General features: G+C 35.7%; 1 protein-coding gene across 2 annotated transcripts in view; it reads right to left on the bottom strand.

Annotated features, from left to right (window-relative positions):
* Window positions 1–23,381, bottom strand: part of mgat4b (alpha-1,3-mannosyl-glycoprotein 4-beta-N-acetylglucosaminyltransferase B) — a 271,310-nt gene that overhangs the window by 78,958 nt on the left and 168,971 nt on the right. For both annotated transcript variants that reach the window (XR_015506742.1, NM_001002180.1), the window contains 2 exon segments: window positions 14,035–14,110; window positions 6,192–6,306 (listed from right to left, as the gene is read on the bottom strand). Coding sequence is in view for 1 of the 2 variants with exons in the window: in NM_001002180.1 (NP_001002180.1) it covers window positions 6,192–6,306; window positions 14,035–14,110 (191 nt within the window). In the remaining variant the exon portion in view is untranslated.

Raw genomic sequence — 23,381 nt, forward strand, 5'->3', positions numbered from 1 at the left:
TGAAAAAGTGAGGTGTCATGGACCTCTATTTAGCCGCCCTATGCGCGGATATAACTGAGGACGCGCGGGTGCTGAGGGAGGGAGGAAGGTGTCGCCGACGCTGTCCTCTCTATACTGCCGCCCTATGCGCGGAAATAGCTGAGGACGCGCGGGTGTGGCGGACCCCTAATCTGTTGCCCTACGCGCGGATTTAACTGAGGACACGCGGGAGGTGTCACTGACGCTGCCCTGCCCTCTCTATTCTGTCGCCCATGCGCGAATATATCTGAGGACTCAGGTGGTGAGGAAGGTGTCGCGGACATAACTGAGGACGCGGGTGGTAAGGGGGGTGTTGCGGACGCCGCCCTCTCTATACTGCCGCCCTAGGCGGCCGCCTAGGTCGCCTCTATGGACGCGCTGGCCCTGAATTTACACATTTGTTAAAACTCAAAGATTTATTTTGATTTGGGGATTTTTTTTTAATCATCTTACTGTTCATTTTATTAAACATTTTAAAGTTTTAAAATCTGTTTTCGTCTTAATAAATGATTTCATGTTAGTACTCTTAGGCTTTATTGCAGCCTTTATCTCAATGTACAATGAGTTAACTAATAACACAAAATGTACAAAAGTAGCGAACATATTACTTTACACGCTATCATTAATCTGTTTATACAGCATGTTTAGCTCTGGGCTCAGAAAGTTCTCAAAATATAATTTTATCCTACATTTTTTAAAAAGAAAATGAAGGTGTAGGTTATAAAGGTGGCTGTTAAATGCAGAGCTTTATCCATAAAAAAGGTTAAAAAAACTACTTCTTAGAGTTCAACCTCCCCTAGGTAAGGAAAAGTCACATAAAAGTAACTCAAAAGTAATATAACGCATTTCTTTTCATAAAAAGTAAAGCAACTAGTTACTTTATTGGGAAAGTAACTCAATATTGTAATGCACTACTTTCAAAAGTATCTTTCCCCAACACTGCTAACTACACACATTCATAACACACAGAACCTAAAAACAAGAACTTAGCAGGAGATTTTGAAAGTGATTATTATGTGATTTGGGAGTCTTGATCTGATACTCTAAAACTTGCGGCAGGAATTAGTAAACAGGGTCAATTAGCATGAGACTGCAATCCTATAAAAGCGCTGATGGGAAAGTTCAGTGGGTGATCTACTGACAATGCTCAAATTAAAAACACAGACACAGCAGCTCATTTCCATAATGCCCAATGCAATCTACTGGAGTGCAAACAGAAAAAAAAAATTAAATAATGAGTCTTGGTAAATCAATACGTTTGGATAAGCCATGTTATGTGTAAGAGATTCTTTTGGGGCACTAAATAATCCCAGTACACTGACTTCTGGAAACCCTAATAGTATAATACATTAATAAAGTGAATGTATTATTTACATTAATAATTTTTATCCATGTGGTACCAACATGTTTTCATAGATCTGATCACAAGTGGTTAGTCAGGACATATATCCACTAACATATGCGTAAGGTTTTGGTGCACTTTCTGATGATGATGATGATGATCACATTTTGACTAGCTCTGTAAATGATGGAAGGTGGACAAGCTCAAAATATTTAGACACTATTTACACTTAGGAGTTAGTAAGGAAACTCCTACAAATGCATAAACAAGAATCATAATGCTCAAGGTCAAATGATTTTTAGGTCTGATGTTTTTTACTGCGGGTAAATATTTTTATTAAATCCCAACTGTCTTTCCTTTAATGCCAAAAAGGATTTGCGCTGATATAAGTGTTTACTAAATTTGGCCGTTTTTTCTTTGTTGTCTGCCGTAAATGATGGATTTCACAATATTTTGGATTCAAGGGGAAAAAAAGATGGGCTGCCAAATAAAGTACATGTCGTTTGTAAATGTTGCCAGCACCAGCTAAATTACTCGAGATATATGACAAAACTGTCAATACTGTTTTGCTAAGTCATAAATAATGTAATCACTTTTATTTGTTTAAATATATTTACTTATGATTGCTTTTTTTGTGAACAGAACCTCAATTTTGATTAAGAGTTACTATAAAAAATGCAGCAGTGATTAAAAGAAACTGAAAAAAATGTAGAAACTGTAATGTTTACACAAGTTAATTAGTGCAGGGTAAATTTTTTTATACAAGTAATAGATTACAAATTGTATTCTGATTACATTACTAATAACTTAGTCAAAAGTAATCCACAAGCAGAGATACATTCTAACATTTAGATGGTGCTCGATTTCATTCAAACAACTACTAAAACACAAACATGGTATCACACATAATACTAAAGTAATGCAATAAACATTATTTATCAAAATTAGATGTACATTAAACTTCATAATGCTACAAACCATATTAATGTTAACAACAACGATAAAAAAATTAAAAAAAATAAGTGTCATTCAGTGAAACAGGTTTCTAACATTTTACCTTAGTTTATTTATTTATTTATTTTTTACCGTAGAACGGTAAAAAAAAACTTTTTATAATCATAGCCATTTTTATTAACAGTATATCACACTGTGTTAATTCAAAATCGCTGGGAATGGTATTGTTGGCAAAAAAAGATCACACCATGATAGGACATCTAATAAATACTAATAATAGTTATTGAGAGCCAAAAGAGGGTAAATCTAATCATCAGAGTCTTATTTTTATTGATTTATGTTAGCCCTGGTTCTGAAGAAAAAACAAACAAATAATTGATATATTGTGTATCAGGGGTCTCAAACTCCGCCATTTACGGTCCACACTCCACCTTCCTCCGGACCGCCAAATATGTCAAAAATATAATGAGATTCGGCCCCCAAAAACATACGTTTTTTTGTATCACTATCATTATTGAGCTGTCGTGTATATTTACTTGTGGTTTTGACCTGCTGCTCTTGCACTGTTAAACTTTTGGTAAAGCAACAATTGGTTGGGACATAATAATAAAAATTATTATGACTATTATGACTACCAAAACACAATTTTAAGCTGTTGACAGTCATTTATGTTTCCCACGCTGCTAAAAACCCTATTAGGACACATATATACTCATAAAAAGTGAAAATTGGTTGTTTTTGTGTTATTTTGAGCAAATTCGTTCTTCCAGTTTGAAAAGAAATTTTTGAAGCTGCATCAAGCAGAATAGATCCTTGTGTGTATTCCAGCGTGTAGACTGGCTGTCTGTACCCGGGGGTACTTTGTGACGTGTCTGAGTGCGCTGCAATCATTGATGAGAAAGACTTGGTTCAAACCAATCAGCGCGCTCTATTGTGTATGCGGTGCAACTTCATTAATATGCATGATAGCTTCCAAGACTTTTTGTACCTGTACAGTGTTCAGACGGCAGAGAGATGCCACATTGTGTAGCCAAAACAATTGGGAGAAGAAGAATTGTTTGGAGATAAGAGTCGTCAGTGCTGCTTTTATAATTTGCTGCATCGAAGGATTTGTTTTCATTTTCCCGCCATGAAAGCGCAGCTGGACTCACGTGTGGATTACAGTGCACGCAACGCTCGACAGAAATACGCGTCTAAGGAACATGTTTTACCCGAGAGCTTTTCGCATCAGGAAATGGTAAAATCCTGATTTGCTGCTTGTCTCCTTTTAATAAAGATGCGACTACAGTTGGTGTTGATTGCCATGTCTCTACAGATTTGGTAAGCGAGCAATCAGTGGTCTTTGTTTGTTTATTCAGATGCAAAGTTAGTTTGTATCGTCAGCTGTACTCTTTCAGTGTTTAAAAGACGGACCTTAGTGAAATGATTTCTAAGTTACTAAAGTTTACAGTATGTTAATATCACTACAATATTATACTGAAAGATCCGCTGTAAATGCTGCTCTCCGAGTATAAACATGTAAACACATCAGACTATTACCGTTGTGTAGGATTTTCGCCGATTTTTGTGACAGGAATAACACACAGCTTTCTGACGCTACCTACCGAGTGCATCTAAGTTTCTGAGAAATGCAGAGGTTTTTTTCTCTCATTCGCCGTGCGGCATGAAACATTGTGACAAAAATACACGCTTCCAGCAATTCCTCTGATCAAATATCTCGTTTGTCACAAGAGGCATGAATGAAATGCCTGACTGAAAGTGCCAAACTGCAGTTAAAGTCCACCATTTATTAATTTGTCAAATAATTCGATTACTGATGTCCATGTAAACACAGTCACTGGGCCCTATCATACACCCGGCGCAGTGTGGCGCAAAAAGCGGCGCATTAGTCTTTTGGTAGTTTCAGCTTGGCGCAAGAGTCGTTTTGAGGCGTTGCGCAACGCTGTTTAAATAGCAAATGCATTAGCGCTCATTTGTGCGCCCATAGGCGTTCTGGTCTAAAAAGGAAGGCGTTCTGAGGCGGACCGCTGTCGCGGTGCTATTTTGAGAAACTAAAATAGATTTTTCATTAGACCCAAACTAACCCGGTCTAAACTCCAGCGCAGAGTTGCGCCTCGCTTACACACTGCTTAATACGCACAAGAGAGCAATAGGCAAATATCTTTACACATGAAAAAAAAAAATATTAAGGATATATATATAGGATATAATAACAATAGATATAGGATATAAATATAAAGGATTAAAATATTACAAAACATATTATTTTCTAACCTACATAAATATGAAAAATCACTGCTTTTATGCCTTCTTCATCTCGGGAGGCTTTTTCAGTTCATTCATAACAATTTGCTTTTGTATAATGTTATTATTATTAGCAGTATTGTTTATTATATCCATATGTATATTTGTTTTATTAAAAACAAGCTTAGATTTGCCCACCTGTCAGGTTTTAGACCATAAGGGGCACAGCATGTGTTTTGGGATATAACTCAGTATTTTGACCACACTTGGTCATTATTGTTCATTTGTTTGTTTGCTAGAAATTAGAACTGAATTTAGAAATAGTTTTGAAACTAATCTTTGCGCTTATTAAACGAAATTAATTATTTATAGACTAATTGATGTCTGTGCGTAAAGGTTTCCCTATCCAAGAGCGAAAGTGAAAGTAGATCATTTATCTCTCATTCTCACGCAGTAGATGCTCTGTTTAACAGTTTTCTGTGAAAAAACTGTCAACTGTGTGCTTGTGAAATGCTCATTTTTTCCACTTAGACTTACTTTGCGTCCTGTAAATAGGGAATGCGCTCTTTACGCGACACAGCTGACTCTTAAAGGGAATGGGAGATGAGACTCTAATTGGTTTATTCTCGAAACACACCTATAACTCATTAAGAAAATAAACTCAACCCTTTTAGAACATGCGCCTTGGCGCAAGGCAGATTTCCCGTCCTTAAATTAGCAAAAAAGCGTCCTGACACGCCCTGAAAGCGTTTGCGCCCTGCAAATGGACCGTCAAAATAGAGCCCACTGTCTTTCTGCCCAGCATCTGTGTTTTTGTTTTGCCTCAGTAAAAATTAGCGTGTGCCAAAATCGAAACTCCCATTTTAATACAAATTTTTGTGCACCTTCCCCCTTTCCCTCCTCCGACACTCCCCCTAAACAGAGCTGGACACGCCCACTTTCCTGACTTTTTCAAAACTAGAGGTGTAAAAACACCCTGCTGAAACAGGGGGGTTTCGTGGCCCTTTAAATGTCAAGATGCTAATTTAAACAGCCCTAGATATATTTCAGTAGTTGTGTGAAGCAATAAACATGCTGATTTGCATTATCACTGGTGACAGGTAATGCTTGATTTATAAACATCAGGTCTGTTGTCCTAGGATGCATTAATTACTTCACTTTTTTCTTGTGCTTGAATATTAAAATGGACTCCTATGAATTGTCAGTCTTTGAAAAGGCCCCCCGCCAATTTGAGTTTGAAACCCCTGCTGTATATGATATACTGAACGTGATTATTTGAAAATGGAAGTAGCAATAACTTCTTGTTTGGCTCTGGTTCTTGTGTTACTTCTGGAAATTGTTCAGGTATAAAAGAAAATCACTTTTTTATCCTACACAAAGCTGTGAAGCGCTGAAAAATATGGACATCTTTCATTAATGACCTCTACAGTTCATCTACCCCTGGAGACATGAACTTCTTTATGAATGCTTTAAAAGGTTTGCAGTCTTATGACAGTTGTCTTCTCGTGAAAGTGAGAAGAATCCTTCAGTTTGAAAGACATACAGTTTGAGTTTAAGGGGGTGGCTGAAAACAAAAACACACACACATACAGTACACACACATACACACAGTGTGAATTTGAGTAAGACTCACCGATAAAGCCCAGCTGAGAAAACTCTAGAATCATCCACTCCTCTGACGGCTGCTGCAGGGCAAAATTTTTCATCGTGGTGAAGTAATTTGGCCGAGCAACAATGTCATCCTCTAGCTGTGAGAAAGAAAGAGAGAGACAGAAGGAAAACGTGTAAATCGGTACAATGTGGACCAGAGTTTTGTGCTTTGTTTTTTCCAGATTTAAGTGATGTCAAACTTTTTTTTAAGTATATAAAAAGGCTCAAGGAATAAAGGGTGAAGTGTGTCATTTACCAGAGGTTAATACACTTTTGTTTATCACAGCTAAAATTGCAGTAAGTACCATCTACACTACTGCGTTTTCTTAAATAGTTATTATATTTTAAAATGAAAAGGCTCCTTGTCCAGACTGATGTTTTTACTGCATCTCAGAAAAAATGATCTCCACCCACACTGTACAGCATACAGTAAAACACATAAAAAGTGACCTGGCATCCATACTTGCCAGACACATGAAGAAATGGGGGTTTTGGGGGCTTGAGCCAATGAAAACCAGACATAAAACGCACAAGTGTAAACGGGGCCAGAGAGTGGTAGTTGATAAACATGCCTCCATTTTCAAAAGTTTGCATTTCATTTTGTCTATAATAATAAAAAAAAAAAAAAAATACATTTCTAAACTAAAACAAGGGGCCCTATCATACACCTGGCAAAATAGAGCACAAGACATGTAATTTTCACGTTTTGTGCAATGTTGTTTTTATAGCAAATCTATTTGCGCCACTTTGTGGACTCATGGGTGTGCTGGTCTAAAAAGGTGTGTTAAGGCACATAATTGGAGTGTTGCTTTTTTAAGGAACTGAAATAGACTGAGCCGTTGACCAAGTAAAAGCTGGTCTAAAACTGTTGGAATATCAAGCCAATTCCACGCGTGTTCAATAAGAAAAGGTCTGGAGAGGGTTTTCTTCAATGACAAAAATATTGGTAATTTATTAGATACAAATGAATAATTTGATGACAGAGCTCTGGGTTACGTTACCCCAATGCAATACAAGAATTGCATTCAAGAAGTTCGCAACTAACATACATTTCCTGACTCCAGCATATATACACAACTGATATTAACAGGTGGAGTTTGGTGTAACGTCACTTATCATTTATTCTGCAGTCCTATGGCTCTTGTACCGCAGACATACTTCCTCTTTCTGCAACCCTTCTCTGCATACCAGACCTGAACAATTACGTGCATCTTTAATATATTTCACAACATCAACAAGCATCATGACAACTTGTGACATGTCTAGATTGCAGTCTGGAACAAAGGCGCCCACCCTAAATTTATTCGTATTATGCTATTTCCATCTTGTCAGCATTTTCTTCTAAAAAGTATGCAGCACAGTAAAAAAGAAGTTATGTCTGGTCAATATGTGGTATCATACAACAAAAAAAGATTGATTAATCTGTTGTTAATCTAAACATTTTTCTAATACAAAATAAAAACACAAAAGTAATAAAAATAAATTCACCTTTTCCCACAAAACATATGGGGCAAAAGAATAAGTGTTTGGACCACACTTTGTTATTATTGTTCAGTTTTTTTCGACATTACAACTGAATTTAGAAATAGTTTTAAAAAAACATTTGTGCTTAACAAACAAAATTAAGTATGTAGGCTAATTGATGTCTTCAGTGGAGTGCGTACAACATCGTTTCCTTATCTATGAAAGTAAGGGATTAAAGTAAAGAGGAAGAAAGGAAGAGGTCCATTCTTGATCCTTGCTACAGATGGTCTGTTTAACTGTTTTCTTGCTATTGAAGCGTTTTTCCACTTGCAAAGTCTGTGGAACGTTTTCCCACTTGCACAACCTGGTTAGACCATGTATCGGGGAGCAAACTGTATTTATCCATTCTTAAAATAGCATTTGGATTTGGACACGCTCAGAATCTCCAGTTTAAATGCAGCCTTAATTATCCATGTAAATGATCAGTGGCATAAAGTAGTGTACAATTAGACCCATAATTAGTGTTACATGAGCAAAAATACTTTCAAATGTGTATATTTTTATATTATGAACTATTAACAACTAGAACATTTGCAGTGACTTTTTTGATACATACTGTAAATATTTCTATTTTTGTGAAAATAGCTCTGTGTGGGTTTTTTTAAAATCAGGTATTTTGATCATTTTGTGATTAATTCATTAAGCTGGCTAGTTGCCACATATTTAACAATTTTTAACACTTTATAAAAGCAGTATGTGAATAATGATGCGTTCATATGTAAACTAAACATTACTTTATTATGATATAATGATGACTTAAGGCATGTGCTAATCATGAACTAACTACAACATGAGTCACATGAGTTCATGTCTGAATAATGGCTTCCTTACTTACTTGTTAGTACATGATTGTTTGTTAATTAATGTGTTAATTACCACATTAGTTTATGCTTCATATAACCATCATGAACTCATGATATGTTAACATATAATTATATCACGACTTTACTTGGATGGGCACATCATCAACCCATTCTTTAATCCTCATGAACTCCTTATGCATGTTCAACTAATGCGTTTACATTGAACAACAATTGAAAGTGTTCTGTCAACATCAACAGTTTAAACTAGAGTTCACGAGTAGTTTAAGGATGAGTTAATGGTGATGTGCCCCTCCAAGTAAAGTCATGACATAATTATACATTACCAGCTCATGAGTTCATGTTGGTTACAAATAGCTTAAACTTAATTAATACATTAACTAACAACATGTACTAACAAGTAATTAATGTAGCCATTTTCACACAAGAACTCTTGTGACTCATGTTGTAGTTAAAGTTCATGATTAACGTGCCCTAACTCATCATCATCAATTCACAATGAAGTGATGTTTAGTTAACATAAACGCATCATTATTCATGTACTGTTATTGTAAAATGTTACAGTAACATTTAATTTTTTCAAATCACATGACACAGGTATAGTCAAGCTGCTACAGTTCAATCCAATGCAGTGCAAGATGGGCAGTGATTGTTTTTTTTTGTCTCCACTTTATCTACATTAGGGCTGCACAATATATCGTTTGAGCATCAATATCACAATGTGTTTTTCCACAATAGTCACATCGTTAGATATGCAACATTGAGGGATTATAGATGACCAGAAACCACAGGTCAAAACAGATTTGTGGAGAATCTGCAGAACTGAACCATTATAGAGTAAAAGATTAAAATCTCCATGTGTTGTTAAGGCCTGTGTGAACATTTTAAGAATTTGAAACATTGAAACAAGACAACAGAAAGAGCAACACAATTAAAAAAAAAATTAAATTTTGTATATCATGAAGATTATGCAAGGCTCTTTTAAATTTGACTTTTCAATTTCTGTACCTGAATACGGTTTAGACCAAGGGTGTCAAACTCAATTCCTGGAGGGCCGAAGCCCTGCACAGTTTAGTTCCAACCCTGCTCCAACACACTTACCTGTAGGTTTCAAACAAGCCTGAAGGACTCAATTAGTTTGATCAGGTGTGTTTAATTATGGTTGGAACTAAACTGTGCAGAGCTGTGGCCCTTTTGGAACTGAGTTTGACACCTGGGGTTTAGACACTCCTCGGAAATCCATAAAGCGCTGTTTATTTCACTTTAACATTTGCTCCATTGTGTATATTTATGACTGTAGTTTGATTTTTATTAGTAATAAATTTTATTATTAAATTTGTTTCATTCCTATATAAATCATCCACAATAATATAAAGTAATGACTTCCCAAACAGAGATATTTATGTCATGTAGTGAAATTGTATTTATATCGCAGGGGAAAAAAAATATTGCAATGTCAAAATTGAGCAATATCGTGCAGCCCTAGTCTGCACTGTATCTACATCTCAAGATGTGACGTGAAAAATTCCAACTGTACTCATGAGGCTGTCCTTGTCCTATGAGAAGATGCTTTTCTTAATTATTCATGAAAGAATGAATTACTTTCCTGAGAGACGCTTTAATCTGTGTGCATTATGGGAGAGACGTGATCATGAATCAAAAGTGAATGTTTGTTTTTGCTTTAAAGACATTTCTGTGCGGCTTAAATCCTCTATTGGGTTTTATGACCCCTCAACACAGAGCACGATGGAGCTTTTAAACCCGACAAATATGAAAACGGGTCTGAAAGCCATTATTTTCCTTCAGCTTTTGTGGAAATTAAACGCTTCGAGTTTAAATTCTGCTGTTCCTGTCTGTACTTTTATGACATTTTATGGCTGTCACTTTTTGGAGTGCTGGCGAAATGCATTTTCTAATGCATGTGACGGGAATCCCAAGCAACAAAAAGCTAACTTAAAGTGGATTTGAACTCTTCTCTAAGAAAAGCAGCCTTCATGCACATCAGTGTCAGAGAACAGACTCTACAGTGAACAATTCATTGGGGAGAAAAATGCTAGGCCTTTCTTATGTGTTGGTTTTATCTAAATGCCAAAAAAACTACTTTGGCTTTACTCAAAGATCAGTTTATATTTAATGGAGCTTTCCATTCCCCCCGAAAGCCATTTCCCAGAGTTCTTACAACATTGAAACACAAGGCAATCCGTCAGAATTTATTTGGACCGTCTGACAGAATATTATCACTTATTTATTGCTTCGATATAAGTAAAAACCATCCTGGAACCATCTTTGCTCATGAATTTACTCATGCTTTCTTCTAACATCTCACCCTGGACAGCACTACCAGTTTTCAGTTGCACGGACACACTTTTGGTAATAGCTACTCATTGTAGATTTTTCAGATGAATCATCTGTTAAACTGCATCCTAATCATCACAAATACTGCAGGAGACCTACTGGAACCCAAATGGACCCAAGATTCTCACAGAAATCAGTCAAGTTTGGTGAAGAAAAAATCATGGTTTGGGGTTACATTCAGTATGGGGGTATAGGATAGATCTGAAGAGTAGATGGCAACATCAACAACCTAAGGTATCAAGACATTTGTGCTGCCCATTACATTACAATGCACAGGAGAGGGCTCCTTCTCACACTTCAGCCTCCACATCAAAGTTCCTGAAAGCAAAGAAGGTCAAGTGCTGCAGGACTGACCAGCCCAGTCACCAGACATGAATATTATTGAGCATGTCTGGGGTAAGATGGAGGAGGAAATGAAAGTAAAACCAAAGAATCTAGATGAACTCTGAAAGTCCTTCAAGAACACATTCTTTTTCATTCCAGATGACTTTACTAATAAGTTATTTGACTCATTGCAGAGATGTATGGATGCAGCACATGGCAGTCATACACAATATTAATTATTTTTTAAAGTGCACCATTACTTTTTATTCTATACATTATTTCTTGCAGCTGAAAACAAAAAACTTTGACAATAATCACCTCACAATTTGAGTTTGAATGCCATCTTACATGACATTTATTGCCATAAACTGAAAGCATCAGCAGATAATTTACCTCAGATCTTGAAAAAAATCAACAATTTTAAATTTAACTTCAGAACTATGACTCAGTGGAAACCAACACATATCAATGATTAATGTTAAAGAGACTTAATGTGTATTAATTACATTGTAAACCTTACCATTTCAGAGTGCAGCGTATGTACTATGTTGTGCTTCTGAATGGCTATATTAAAATTTATTAAAACATAACAGCCAAATTTCATATCACTGCAAATCTCATCACATATCGAATTGTTAGGACATGGGGTTACAATGTAACCTGCTCACCTAATGTTTACATCTGTAATATTTATATTATTTGCTAATTAATAACCTCATGTGGAACTCTGAATCTACGTCTCATTTCGGAGTCTGCTACTGTGCACCGGAGGTCGCAATTTGGTCATGGAAGCATACTTTAAGAGCGTTTCTAACTGAATAAATAGAGGGCCAATCGGCTGCTAGCATAAAATTGGTTCCCTTGATAAAATCCCAATAGGATTTTCCCATAGGCTTTTCGGAGATCGCAAATAATAAGCTCTGTGTTCAAACACTGTTCATTACACTTACATGTTTTGATCAACTAGATAATCCTCACACGAAAATACATAATTTAGCACTTTTGGATCTTGAATGCAAATGCAAGAATTGAAAAGCTAACATTAGGCTTTAATCAGACGGTGTCATTGGGGCACTCGTCTGTGACGTCAGCACTACCCTGCTAATGACAACTTTTCAAACGTATCTTTATAAATATCATCTATGACAATGATCAGTTTATTATATTAAAATCCACGCTACATATTATAAACTAACAAATATGCAAAAACACATCTGTCACATATTTAAATAAGTGTATCGTTCGCATGCATACAACCAGATTAATTTATTAATAGACGACAGAAATGAGGCGTGAGGGACAAGTCTATATGCCTGCAAGTTCCAACATGGAGAACAACGTTCAATTTTTTTTGTCACTAAGGACAGCAAAAAGCAGCTCATACAGTCACATATGCTATAAATTATTGATCAGTGTAAATATTGCAGTTATGACATGGAGTTAAATGTGTTCAGATGAAGAAGAAAAAAACGACTGAAAAAAATGCATTGATCACGTTAAAATGACAGTTAATATGTATGTATATTTACACATTTATTCACACATTACTGAGAGAAGGAAATCAACAGGCTGCACTGGTAAGCAGTATCTTCATAACATCGTTGAATTAAATATATGATCAACAAATTAATCTGTCTTGGCGGAGTGAAGGTATTACCTACACACAATTTAAATTCCCAATTAGAAACATACCACAAACTATAAAATACTATTTATGAAAACAACTCCGAATGCTCAACGCAACTGGGCTGCGTTCCAGACCAGTTCAGCTTAATGACGCAAAATGTCTCCGAAACCACCTGCAGTCCCATTTAGCAACTTGATAGCAACCATCTATTATGAAGGTAATCGATTTAAAATATCAAGGGTGTGATGTAGCTGAAGTATTTTTTGTTGTATAATAAAACGTGAAAGTATCTTAAGTTAGTGGTAGCCACAGACCTTAAGCGATTTAATTAAAATTCTATATTAACTTTGGGATGAGGGAACCGAAAAATGCTAAATGGCTAACTCGCTTCCAGGTTTTTGCATATACAAATTGAAGTCATAGTTCCTCCACTCTATGAAATATGTTTTTTTCCCAACTAGGCAACCAGGGGTGCTGTAATATAATTGGCTAAAGTGGCAGTGGGCGGGTTAAAGAGACCAAAACAAAGACAACAGTTCCAGCACGTAACGCACATTACCAAAGCAGAATATCTGACTTTAGCATAGTTTTTCTGAAAAACAAGAATATTCAGTTAACATGTTTCTTAAATATCTGCCAACCTATTATAATATTCTTATCAAAAATGTACATACGGCACCTTTAAGTATAGATTATGTTGCATGAATATATTTACTAAATTTACTATTTTTGATAAATAATGTGCATTGCTAAGAACTTGGTTTAAATAACATTTAAGGTCATTTTCTCAGTATTTGGATTTTCAATCCAGACTTTTAAATAGTAAAAAATGCAGGGTACCATACATTTCCTTAGTGTTGTCCTAGCACAAATCGACTAAGTTAACATAATTGTTTTAACAAACTTAAGTAGATCGAACATGATAAAAAAACTCTAAAATTGTGTAGTTTCAACTTTATTCAAATAAGTAGTTTAAACAAGCACCTAAAATAATATTTTGAGTTTATATCTGCTAAATATTGACCCATCCTAAAAAAGTATGCATAAAGTATTCACTAAAATTAATTATAATCTAAATAATAATTGTTACATCTGACTGGTTTTGTGATTCCAGCTCACATATGAGAATCTTTTCAGTTTTAAAAAATAATATTCCGTCTTAATCTTAATCCTACCTGTACATAATAGTTCCCTTTAGTCTGGGCGTACATCATCAGGAAGCAGTAATCCAGGTTCTGCTTTGTTCGCCATCTGCAAAAACAATTGGCATTTACTTGATAAAGCGCAATAAACAGCCACACATACACAATCAAACAGATTAAAGTTAATGAATAGCAACAGAGACCAGCTGTTTACAAACAAGAGGACATTGAGTGATGAATTATTAGTGGCAGCTGCTGTTTATTCAGCGTTCGGATGTTCTTTTCAATTGTGAAGAGCAAACAACAACATCTAAAGCCTCACAAAAGTAAGAGACACTCAAGGGAAACTCACAGGAATGCAGAGAGAACATGCAAACCCCATACAAAAATGTGAACTGGCCCAGCTGGGACTCGAACCAGCAACCTTCTTGCTATGGGAAGACAGTGCTAACCACTGGGCTACCATGCCGGCCCATTCTCCAACTTGATACAACTGAATTTTAAGATATTAACTCCATTAAATTAACCAATTTTACCAATGATATCAATCCATTATAATGGATGGATGTTACTGAATGGATGGTTGTATGGATGGATGGATGGTAGGATGGAACTAAATGGATGGATGGATAGCTGGATTGATGGATGGATTGATCTAAACGGACGGATACATGAATGTAATTGAACCGATGGATGAATGGATAAATGAATGTAACTGAACAGATGGATTGGTGGATAGATGTAACTGAACAAATGGATTGATGGATGGATGGAACTGAACGGATGGATGGATGGATGAAACTTAACGGATGGATAGATGTAACTGAATGGATCGATGTAACTGAATGGATGGATGTAACTGAACGGATGGATGGATGGATGTAACTTAATGAATGGATAGATGTAACTGAATGGTTGGATGTAACCGAATGGATGGATGTAACTGAAAAGATGGATGGAAGTAACTAAACAGATGGATTGATCGATGGATGTAACTGAATGGAAGGATGGATGGATGGAAGGAACTATAGGCATGGGTAAATGAATGCATGGATGGAACTGAACAGATGCATGGATTGATGTAAATGAAGGAATGGATGGATGAATGGATGTATATAAAAAGGTGGATTGATAGATGGATGTAACTGAATGGATGGATGGATGTAAGTGAACAGGTGGATGGATGGATAGATTTGAATGGATAGATGGATGGATGGCTGTAACTCAACGAATGGATGGATGGAACTGAATGGATGGATGGAACTAAATGGATCCTAACTGAACGGATGGATAGATGGATGGATAAATGGATGTAACTAAATGGATTGATTAGTGGATGGATGTAACTGAACAGATGGATTGATGTAACTGAACAGGTGGATGGATGGATAGATGGATGGATGGATGTAACTGAACAGATGGATGATGGATGGATGTAACTGAACAGGTGGATGGATGGATGGATGGATGGATCTAAATAAATGGATGTAACTCAACGAATGGATGGATGGATGAAACTGAATGGCTGGATGGAACTAAATAAATGAATAGATGTAACTGAATGGATGGATGCAACTGAACAGATGGATAGATGGATGGATGTAACAAAACAGATGGATTGATCAGCAATGGATGTAACTGAACGGATGGATGGGTGGATTAAACGAAAGGCATGGGTGAATGAATGGTTGAATGGAACTGAACGGATGCATGAATTGATGTAATTGAAAGAATGAATGGATGAATGCATATAACTGAAAGGGTGGATTGATGGATAAATGTAACAATGGATGGATGGATATAACTGGATGGAGGGGTGTAACTGAATAGATGAATGGACGTAACTGGATAGTTACAGTTGTCATTAGGAAGGATAAAATCTTCAGATTCATGTGAAGTGTGTACTGTTTCATGATTATACAGGTGTAATGCCTGCTTATGAGCACCCTTTAAATACCAAATATCCCTCTCTGCATCCTACATTTGTTCTCTATGCTGTTATATGCACCCTAACTATAAAAACCTGTGATGTCCAGCTGTTGGACACCATCCCTGACAAACATCTTTACTCTTTCTCTTAAATTAGTTTTATCAGAGCCTCTTGGGGTTACATCTGCCCAACATTTCTTCATGCTATGTTAGATTAAAATACACTCAAAGTCATTTGGGTTGTTTACAGACTGCCCTAAGCAAATCTTTAACCACTAAAACACTGGATTTTATTTATTGCTATGAAAAATAAATAAGATTCTTTTAACGTGTAAAATAGTGAACTCAGGTCACCAAAATCATAAGTAATAAATAATGGCTGTCAGATTTGTTTATTTCTGTGAACCCAGATTAAATGTTGGATCTGCTTAATTGACAAGTCACTTGAAAACACTGCGGAATATGCAAAAATCGAAGTAATATAATTATGACCAAAAAACTCACCTCAAGTGCCTATTTTTCAAGAGCCTGTGGTGTTTTTACATGGGAAACAACTGAATAGTAGATTAAGAGTAAAACTTTTTAACTCAAAAACCACAACCATTTAAACTACAGATGCTGAGCTAAACGCCTGCAACACATCTCAGGAATGAAGGCGTCCAGTCTAAAATAGATTAGTATTTTTCTTGGCTGATTGGTTATTGATTAGCTTGTCTGCTTGATTGGTGATGGATTCATCTGGCTGTCTGATCCAGCATTGATCCGTTCGTCAGAGGTGCTCTGGGTTGGACCGGTCGGTCTGATGAGATCCGACAGGCTTTGAGCACAAACCGATGTTAATGAACATATTTACTTGCATCAGTCTGCATTGTGCTGACCGTTTATTTTAGGAGAATGTGCAACGAATGTGTTCGTCCAGATGTCCAGAATAAAGCACTGCTGTTTCGCTTTGGAGAGTGGTGGGATTGCCAAATGAAAATGTTCAGAACATTTGAATTAGGAAAAGTGTTTGTTCTTGAAGTAAGCTCTAGTTCAACATTTAAAATTAAAATCATGTGAAATAATCGTAATCTTCATTAGAGATTGAGAAATGAATAAAACTAAAGCTGGGATTCGTGGGATTGACAGTGTTTCCTGACCCTGTCACACTTTCTGGTGCATTCAGATTAAAGTTAATTACAAAGCCTTGATTAAATCCTGAGAATGTTTATTGATTATTGTGAAACTACTAAACCCATTCTAAGCCAGTTTAGACTTGTGTGTACAATATATATATATATATATATATATATATATATATATATATATATATATATATATATATATATATATATATATACACATATATATACATATATATATATATACATATATATATACATATATATATATATATATATATATATACATACATACATACATACATACATACATACATACATACATACATACATACATACATACATACATACATACATACATACATACATACATACATACATACATACATACATACATACATACATATATATATATATATATATATATATATATATATATATATATATATATATATATATATATATACATATACATATACATACATCCAGAAAGTATTCATAGCTTCACTTTTTTTGAATTTTCTGTAGACCTCCAAGACAGGATTGTCTCAAGGCACAAGGCAGGGGAAGGTTACAGAAATATTTCTGCTGTCCTGAAAGTTCCAATAGGCACAGTGGCCTCCATCATCCATAAGTGGAAGATGTTTGGAACAACCAGGACTCTTCCTAGAGCTGTACAGAAACATCCTGAATGAAAAACTGTTTCAAAGTGCTCTTGACCTCAGACTGGGGCTACAATTCATCTTCCAGCAGGACAATGACCTAAAGCACACCACCAAAAAAATCCATGGAGTGGCTTCACAACATCTCGGTGAATGCCCAGCCAGAGCACAGACCTAAATCCAATTGATCATCTCTGGAGAGATCTGAAAATGGCTGTACATCATTGCTCCTATCCAACCTGATAGAGCTAGAGAGGTACTGCAAAGAGCAATGGGCAGACAGGTGTGCTCAGCTTGTGGCATCATATTTAAAAAGACTTGAGGCTGTAATTGCTGCCAAAGGTGCATCAACAAAGTGTTGAGCAAAAGCTGTAAATACTTATGTACATGTGATTTTTTTAGGTTTTTATTTTTAATACATTTGCAACAATTTCAAATAAACTTTTCCACATTGTCATTATGAGATATTGTGTGTAGAATTTTGAGGAAATCAATTAATTAATCAATTTTTGGAATAAGGCTGTAACATAAATAAATGTGGAAAATGTGGAAGAAGGGCTGTGAATACTTTCCGGATTCACTGTATAAAGATCAGTTTAGACTGTGTAAAGGTAGAAGTACAATCCATTTCTTCCAGAATTGCAGGTATTTGTCCATTTGTAAAAGTCATCCTTTCCATATTTTGAACATTATATTTAATATCTAATAATTCAGATTTTGAAGGGGGTTTGAGTTGTAGCCACTGATTTTCGAGTTGCCGTTTTTTAACAAATACTTGTCTTTTACCATCAAGTTTGCTGCAATGTCCCCCAGGTAAATTGTTGTAAAAGAAAAGTTCATTCTATCACCAAAAGTATTTTGTATTACTTGCATATCATCATGCCAGTATGACTGAATAAGGCAACTCTAAAATGTCAATAACTGCTGATTTTTTATTACACTAAATAAAATATCTGAAAAATATTTATGAAAATCTCTGTGTCATTATTACCAAGACAACAAAACCTGTCAGTTTCATGACAGCTTGAAATCTACATTATATATGACAACACAAATTGTCATAAATCTGTCATAAACAGGTTTGTCATGAGGCCATTATAATTGTCATAATATTTTCTGATTGCTTTTTTTAAGAGGAACAAACTAAAATATAAAATTCTAAATTCTCAGTAAAAGTGTGAGTACTCTATTATTACTCAATGACATTTTAAAGACAAATTAATTTTCCTATCATTGTAGAGGTCAAGAGATATATTATTCATTATGTTGTCTTGATAATGTCAAGTTGACAAAGACACTGACAAGTTATGGCATATTTGGTTATGGCAAGCTGTCATAAAGACATCTCAAACAATGTCACCTTGACATAATAACACTTAATGACAGTTTTCAAAATCTCATTCATATTCATGACATGTCTCATGAAAACTGTGATTTGGTGTCTGTTGCCTTTGGCTGGAGTTTGCTTTCCTCCAACTGAGCATGTTTAATTGGCGTTTGTTGGATTGTGAAATATCTGAGCAGTGTGATGATTTTCCAACAAATTGTCACCTTAGAATTATAAGGTTCTATCTGATATTTTTGTCAAAATTGAGTTATTGACATATTCTTATTAAATGACAACTTATTTACATTATGGGATTTTTTATAAGTTGTTTACTTTTTAAGACTTTTACACACATACTGTTTGCTATGGAATGCAACAACTTTTAAGCTCAATATCTCAAAATCATTCAGAACACAGATAGAACCTTATAATTCCAAGGTGACAAAATGGCAACAAACTCAGACATCCCAATCCCAATTCTACCCCTTAGCCGTTCCCCTTACCCCTACCCATTGTTTTGCATGTTCACGTAAAGGGGTAGGGGTGTCCCAGTTCTCTTTAGCTTGAAGGCATAGAGCTAAGGGAAAGGGTTAGATAGCCCTTGAAACTGAGATTTTTCAGGACCACACTTGAAACCAAGAGGTATGAAAATTTCCCAGAGTACATCATTTACAACGGCAGCATGGCTGCACACGGATGAGACAAATGAGCATTTTTTGTTAATATTACGAATTTGTACAATAAACAATAAAACATATGTTTTATTACATTCACAACGGCGTTGATGTTTTACCGTCATTCTTAAAAAAAAAAGCAATAAAAAAAAAACTGATAAATTTCGCTAACTATTCTCTCTAATAATCACTCTTGTATAGCAGTCCCACAACATACTTTCACATCTGTCACTCAATGACACTGGAATCCCCTGTCAGAAAAGTCTAGTGGCTGGAAATGACCTTTTACAGAGTCTACTATAATGTTAATGTTGTTTTAGTGTGTTTAAATAGATGAGTACGGCCACGCTGTAAATACACAGTATAGTTACAATCTTATTGCCACATTATATCATAATAATAACAACATTATATCATTGCATTTAGCAACTGGAATAACTACAGCAGTCACAATCATCAATCTCATATGGAGCAAGAGATTTGATGACATGCACAGGCGTTGTAGTGGTGTCCATTACAGTATGCACTAAAGTATGCTAAAAAAGTATGCGAGCTGAATATGTTTGAATTAATAGAATTAAAAAATCAGTATGCGAGAAGTATGCATTCATACTGTACTACTCACATTCATACTATAGTGAACGCACTTTTCTAATGGTCGTGTAGTATGTTTAAATTCAAATTCAGTCTCTACTGATTAATTAGTTTTGAACGCAGCCATAGTCTAAGCCTGGTTTATACTTCTGTGTCAATCGATCGCCATGACCCACGTTGCTTTCCTTGCGGGTTGCTGTGCATTCATACTTCTGCGTATTGTTTGTGTTGCTCTGCAATAAAACTTCTGAAACACTAGCTGGCAGTGTGGTTTCTATGTTCCTCTGTGTGGAGTTTATTTATTTATTTTATTTTTTTTTTCTAAACGCTACCTTAAATGTAGAAGTAGCTCAAACTCGTTCATTCAGAAGTGGGAACCAGCAGACATGCAACAACTTTAATCATAATGTAAACACAAAACAAAAGTTTCAATCTGGAGCTCCTTCACGGGACTCCACACTTGTAAATACTCGCTCCAAAGGTTTTGTGCGGCTCTCACCCCTGCCCATACTCGTCAGCGCTACCAAGCCGTTGAATCAAAGAGCTTGCGATACGCTAGCTCTGATCGCTAAAACGTAGTTAATTTCTTTGAGAGGTATGCGTCAGCTTTGCCGTCAGTCATGGCAAGGGCTATGCGACCATTCAAAGGCTGTGTCACAGGGACAGTTTAACCAGGGACCAGTTAGGCTTGTTAAAATGTCTTTCAAGCTCAGAGAAGGATTAATTCAATAATTAAATAGTTCAGCAAGTATTGTGTGTGGAAAGTAATTTCCATAACATTCTAAATACAATGACCAACTGTGCAGTGTGTGAACTGGCCTTAAAACATGCAGAGCACAAGACACCACACACTACATTATCTACATGCAGTCCCTCTCATTTATTTGGATTGTACATTTAATATAATTAATTATTGGCTTTTCATCAACTCAACTGCAGTTCCCTCATGTGAAACTCTGATACGGACCTCAGTCAGGGTGAACAAAATTAGATTTGTGAATTAAATTGAAAATGAGGCAGTGAGAGACAGACATTCTTTGTGTTCAATAGATTGTACTTTTGCTTAACACACTGCCAATTGTTCGGCTGATGAAACATCTTTCCAAAAAAACTTTCAGCCGACAAACATTTCGGAGTTATGAAATTCGTTGAAAATGCCAGATTGTCAATTAATTCTGCACACAAAGATGCTTATTTCAGCAGGAGAACTGATGTGACAAGGCTGCAGATAAGCACTGTGTGTGTATGCGCGCATATGTGTGTGCGTGAAGTCATTCTGATGGTTTAGTTGTGTGTTTGTGTTAATTAAACTGAACGGACAGAACAGAAATGCTGGAAGTGTGTGTGTGTGTGTGTGAGTGTGTGTGTGTGTGTGTGTGTGTGTGTGTGTGTGTGCGTGCATTCATGAATAAGGCATAAAGAAGCCTGACCCTAGGGGGAAATACGCAAACGCACACACACACACATGCATAAACACACACGCACAGATTATTTACATTCAGGCAGAACTTTTTGCTAAGCACAGAGTGTTTTTATTAGACCTGAAACTGTACATGAACACAAATGCCTCTAGTGAAGTCAGTTTCACACATAATGTGTTGAAAAATAGATCTGTACTCAAATCATAATGCAGGTTAGTCTCACAATTCAATGCAGTAAAGGTGAACTGCAGCAAGCATGGATGGAATCACAGGATCACTCATGAAATAATCGAATTTAAAGTATGAAATTTGGCAACTGCAACACAGATCTGTGTCTATGAATATGAAAATCTGAAACTGTTGTTTAAATAATTAAAGCCCACAATAATCATTTATTTTTGTAAAAATTGTTCAAGCAAGGTTTTTGGAGGTTTTATAAGGATACATTTAAGACTTTAAGTAGGAATGTAATGATTTATCTCACTCACGATTCTATATGATTCATGATACTAATCTCACAATACAATTTAGTCACAACTTTTTAACAAAAATGTTTGAAACAAATTTACGGTGAAGAGCCCTTGCATTTTGTTTTCCTAAACGCTGCACATTTTTGCAAAACAGCATATTTTCTGCCATAACCAAATTGATAATTTAAAAACAATAACAACAAGAATACAACTAAAGAAGGCTCTTTAATAAAAACAAACTAAAACTTTGATTTTTTTTTTTTAAAGAAATATCAGCATATCTATGTTTTCATGAGTTGGGGTCTTTGCACATTTACATTGTCCACTTCTGAAAAAACTCTTTACTGGGGACTGAGATGACTGGTGTGGAGAGGTAAGCCTTTCCTAAACCAGAGAGCAGTGTGTACTGAGGTAGAAGATCCTCTGATCCAAGGCACTGACCACTGGCATAACTGATTAAATCTATAATTACTTAGAGACAGTAGTTGAACATGATTATGAAAGTGATAATAAATATTACTTGAATAATTAATTACCATAAGTATCAGTGTGATACACTTAAGAACATTTTTAAATATTCAATAATAATAAGAAAATGTTTAAAATATGCATGAACTGATTTGAAAAGGAGAGGGTCAAAAAATCTAATACTAGGTTCTGCAACAGAACAACTTTCTCTTTCAGTCTAAAAAAACATCTTCAGACTTTCGCCATAAAAACACTGATGCGCTGTGTGAGCTCCATTGCACTCATCGGAGCAAGATGCAAATCCAGTCTACGTGGTTTGGCTTGTTAGTACAGAATTTTTTTTTTGCATATACATAGACATCTGTGACAGTAGTTTTTCACTGTGCTGACGGTTTATGTGCATCCTAATCATTGCTCTGTTTGTGTAAGAAATGGCTTTTCGCAGTATTTGCAGTTTGTTTTGTCTGAGCACCGCTGTCATTTACCATAGACATTTACATTAGATGTTGTCTACGCTATTGGTGACTATTGGAAGGTATTCGTCAATAGAGCTGCCATTTTAGTACAGGGTAGCGCTCCATTGAAATGAATGTGGGAATGTGCAGTAGAGGACTGGCCATCCAGAGCCAAAGATATATATACACATATATCTATGATCGGAAGATTTCCCATAAAAGGTCTCACTTAAAGCAACTGTGACAGAAATAAATTACA

Source organism: Danio rerio, chromosome 14 (assembly GCF_052040795.2).
Source record: "Danio rerio strain M-AB ecotype USA chromosome 14, GRCz13ab, whole genome shotgun sequence".
Lineage (NCBI taxonomy): Eukaryota > Metazoa > Chordata > Actinopteri > Cypriniformes > Danionidae > Danio > Danio rerio.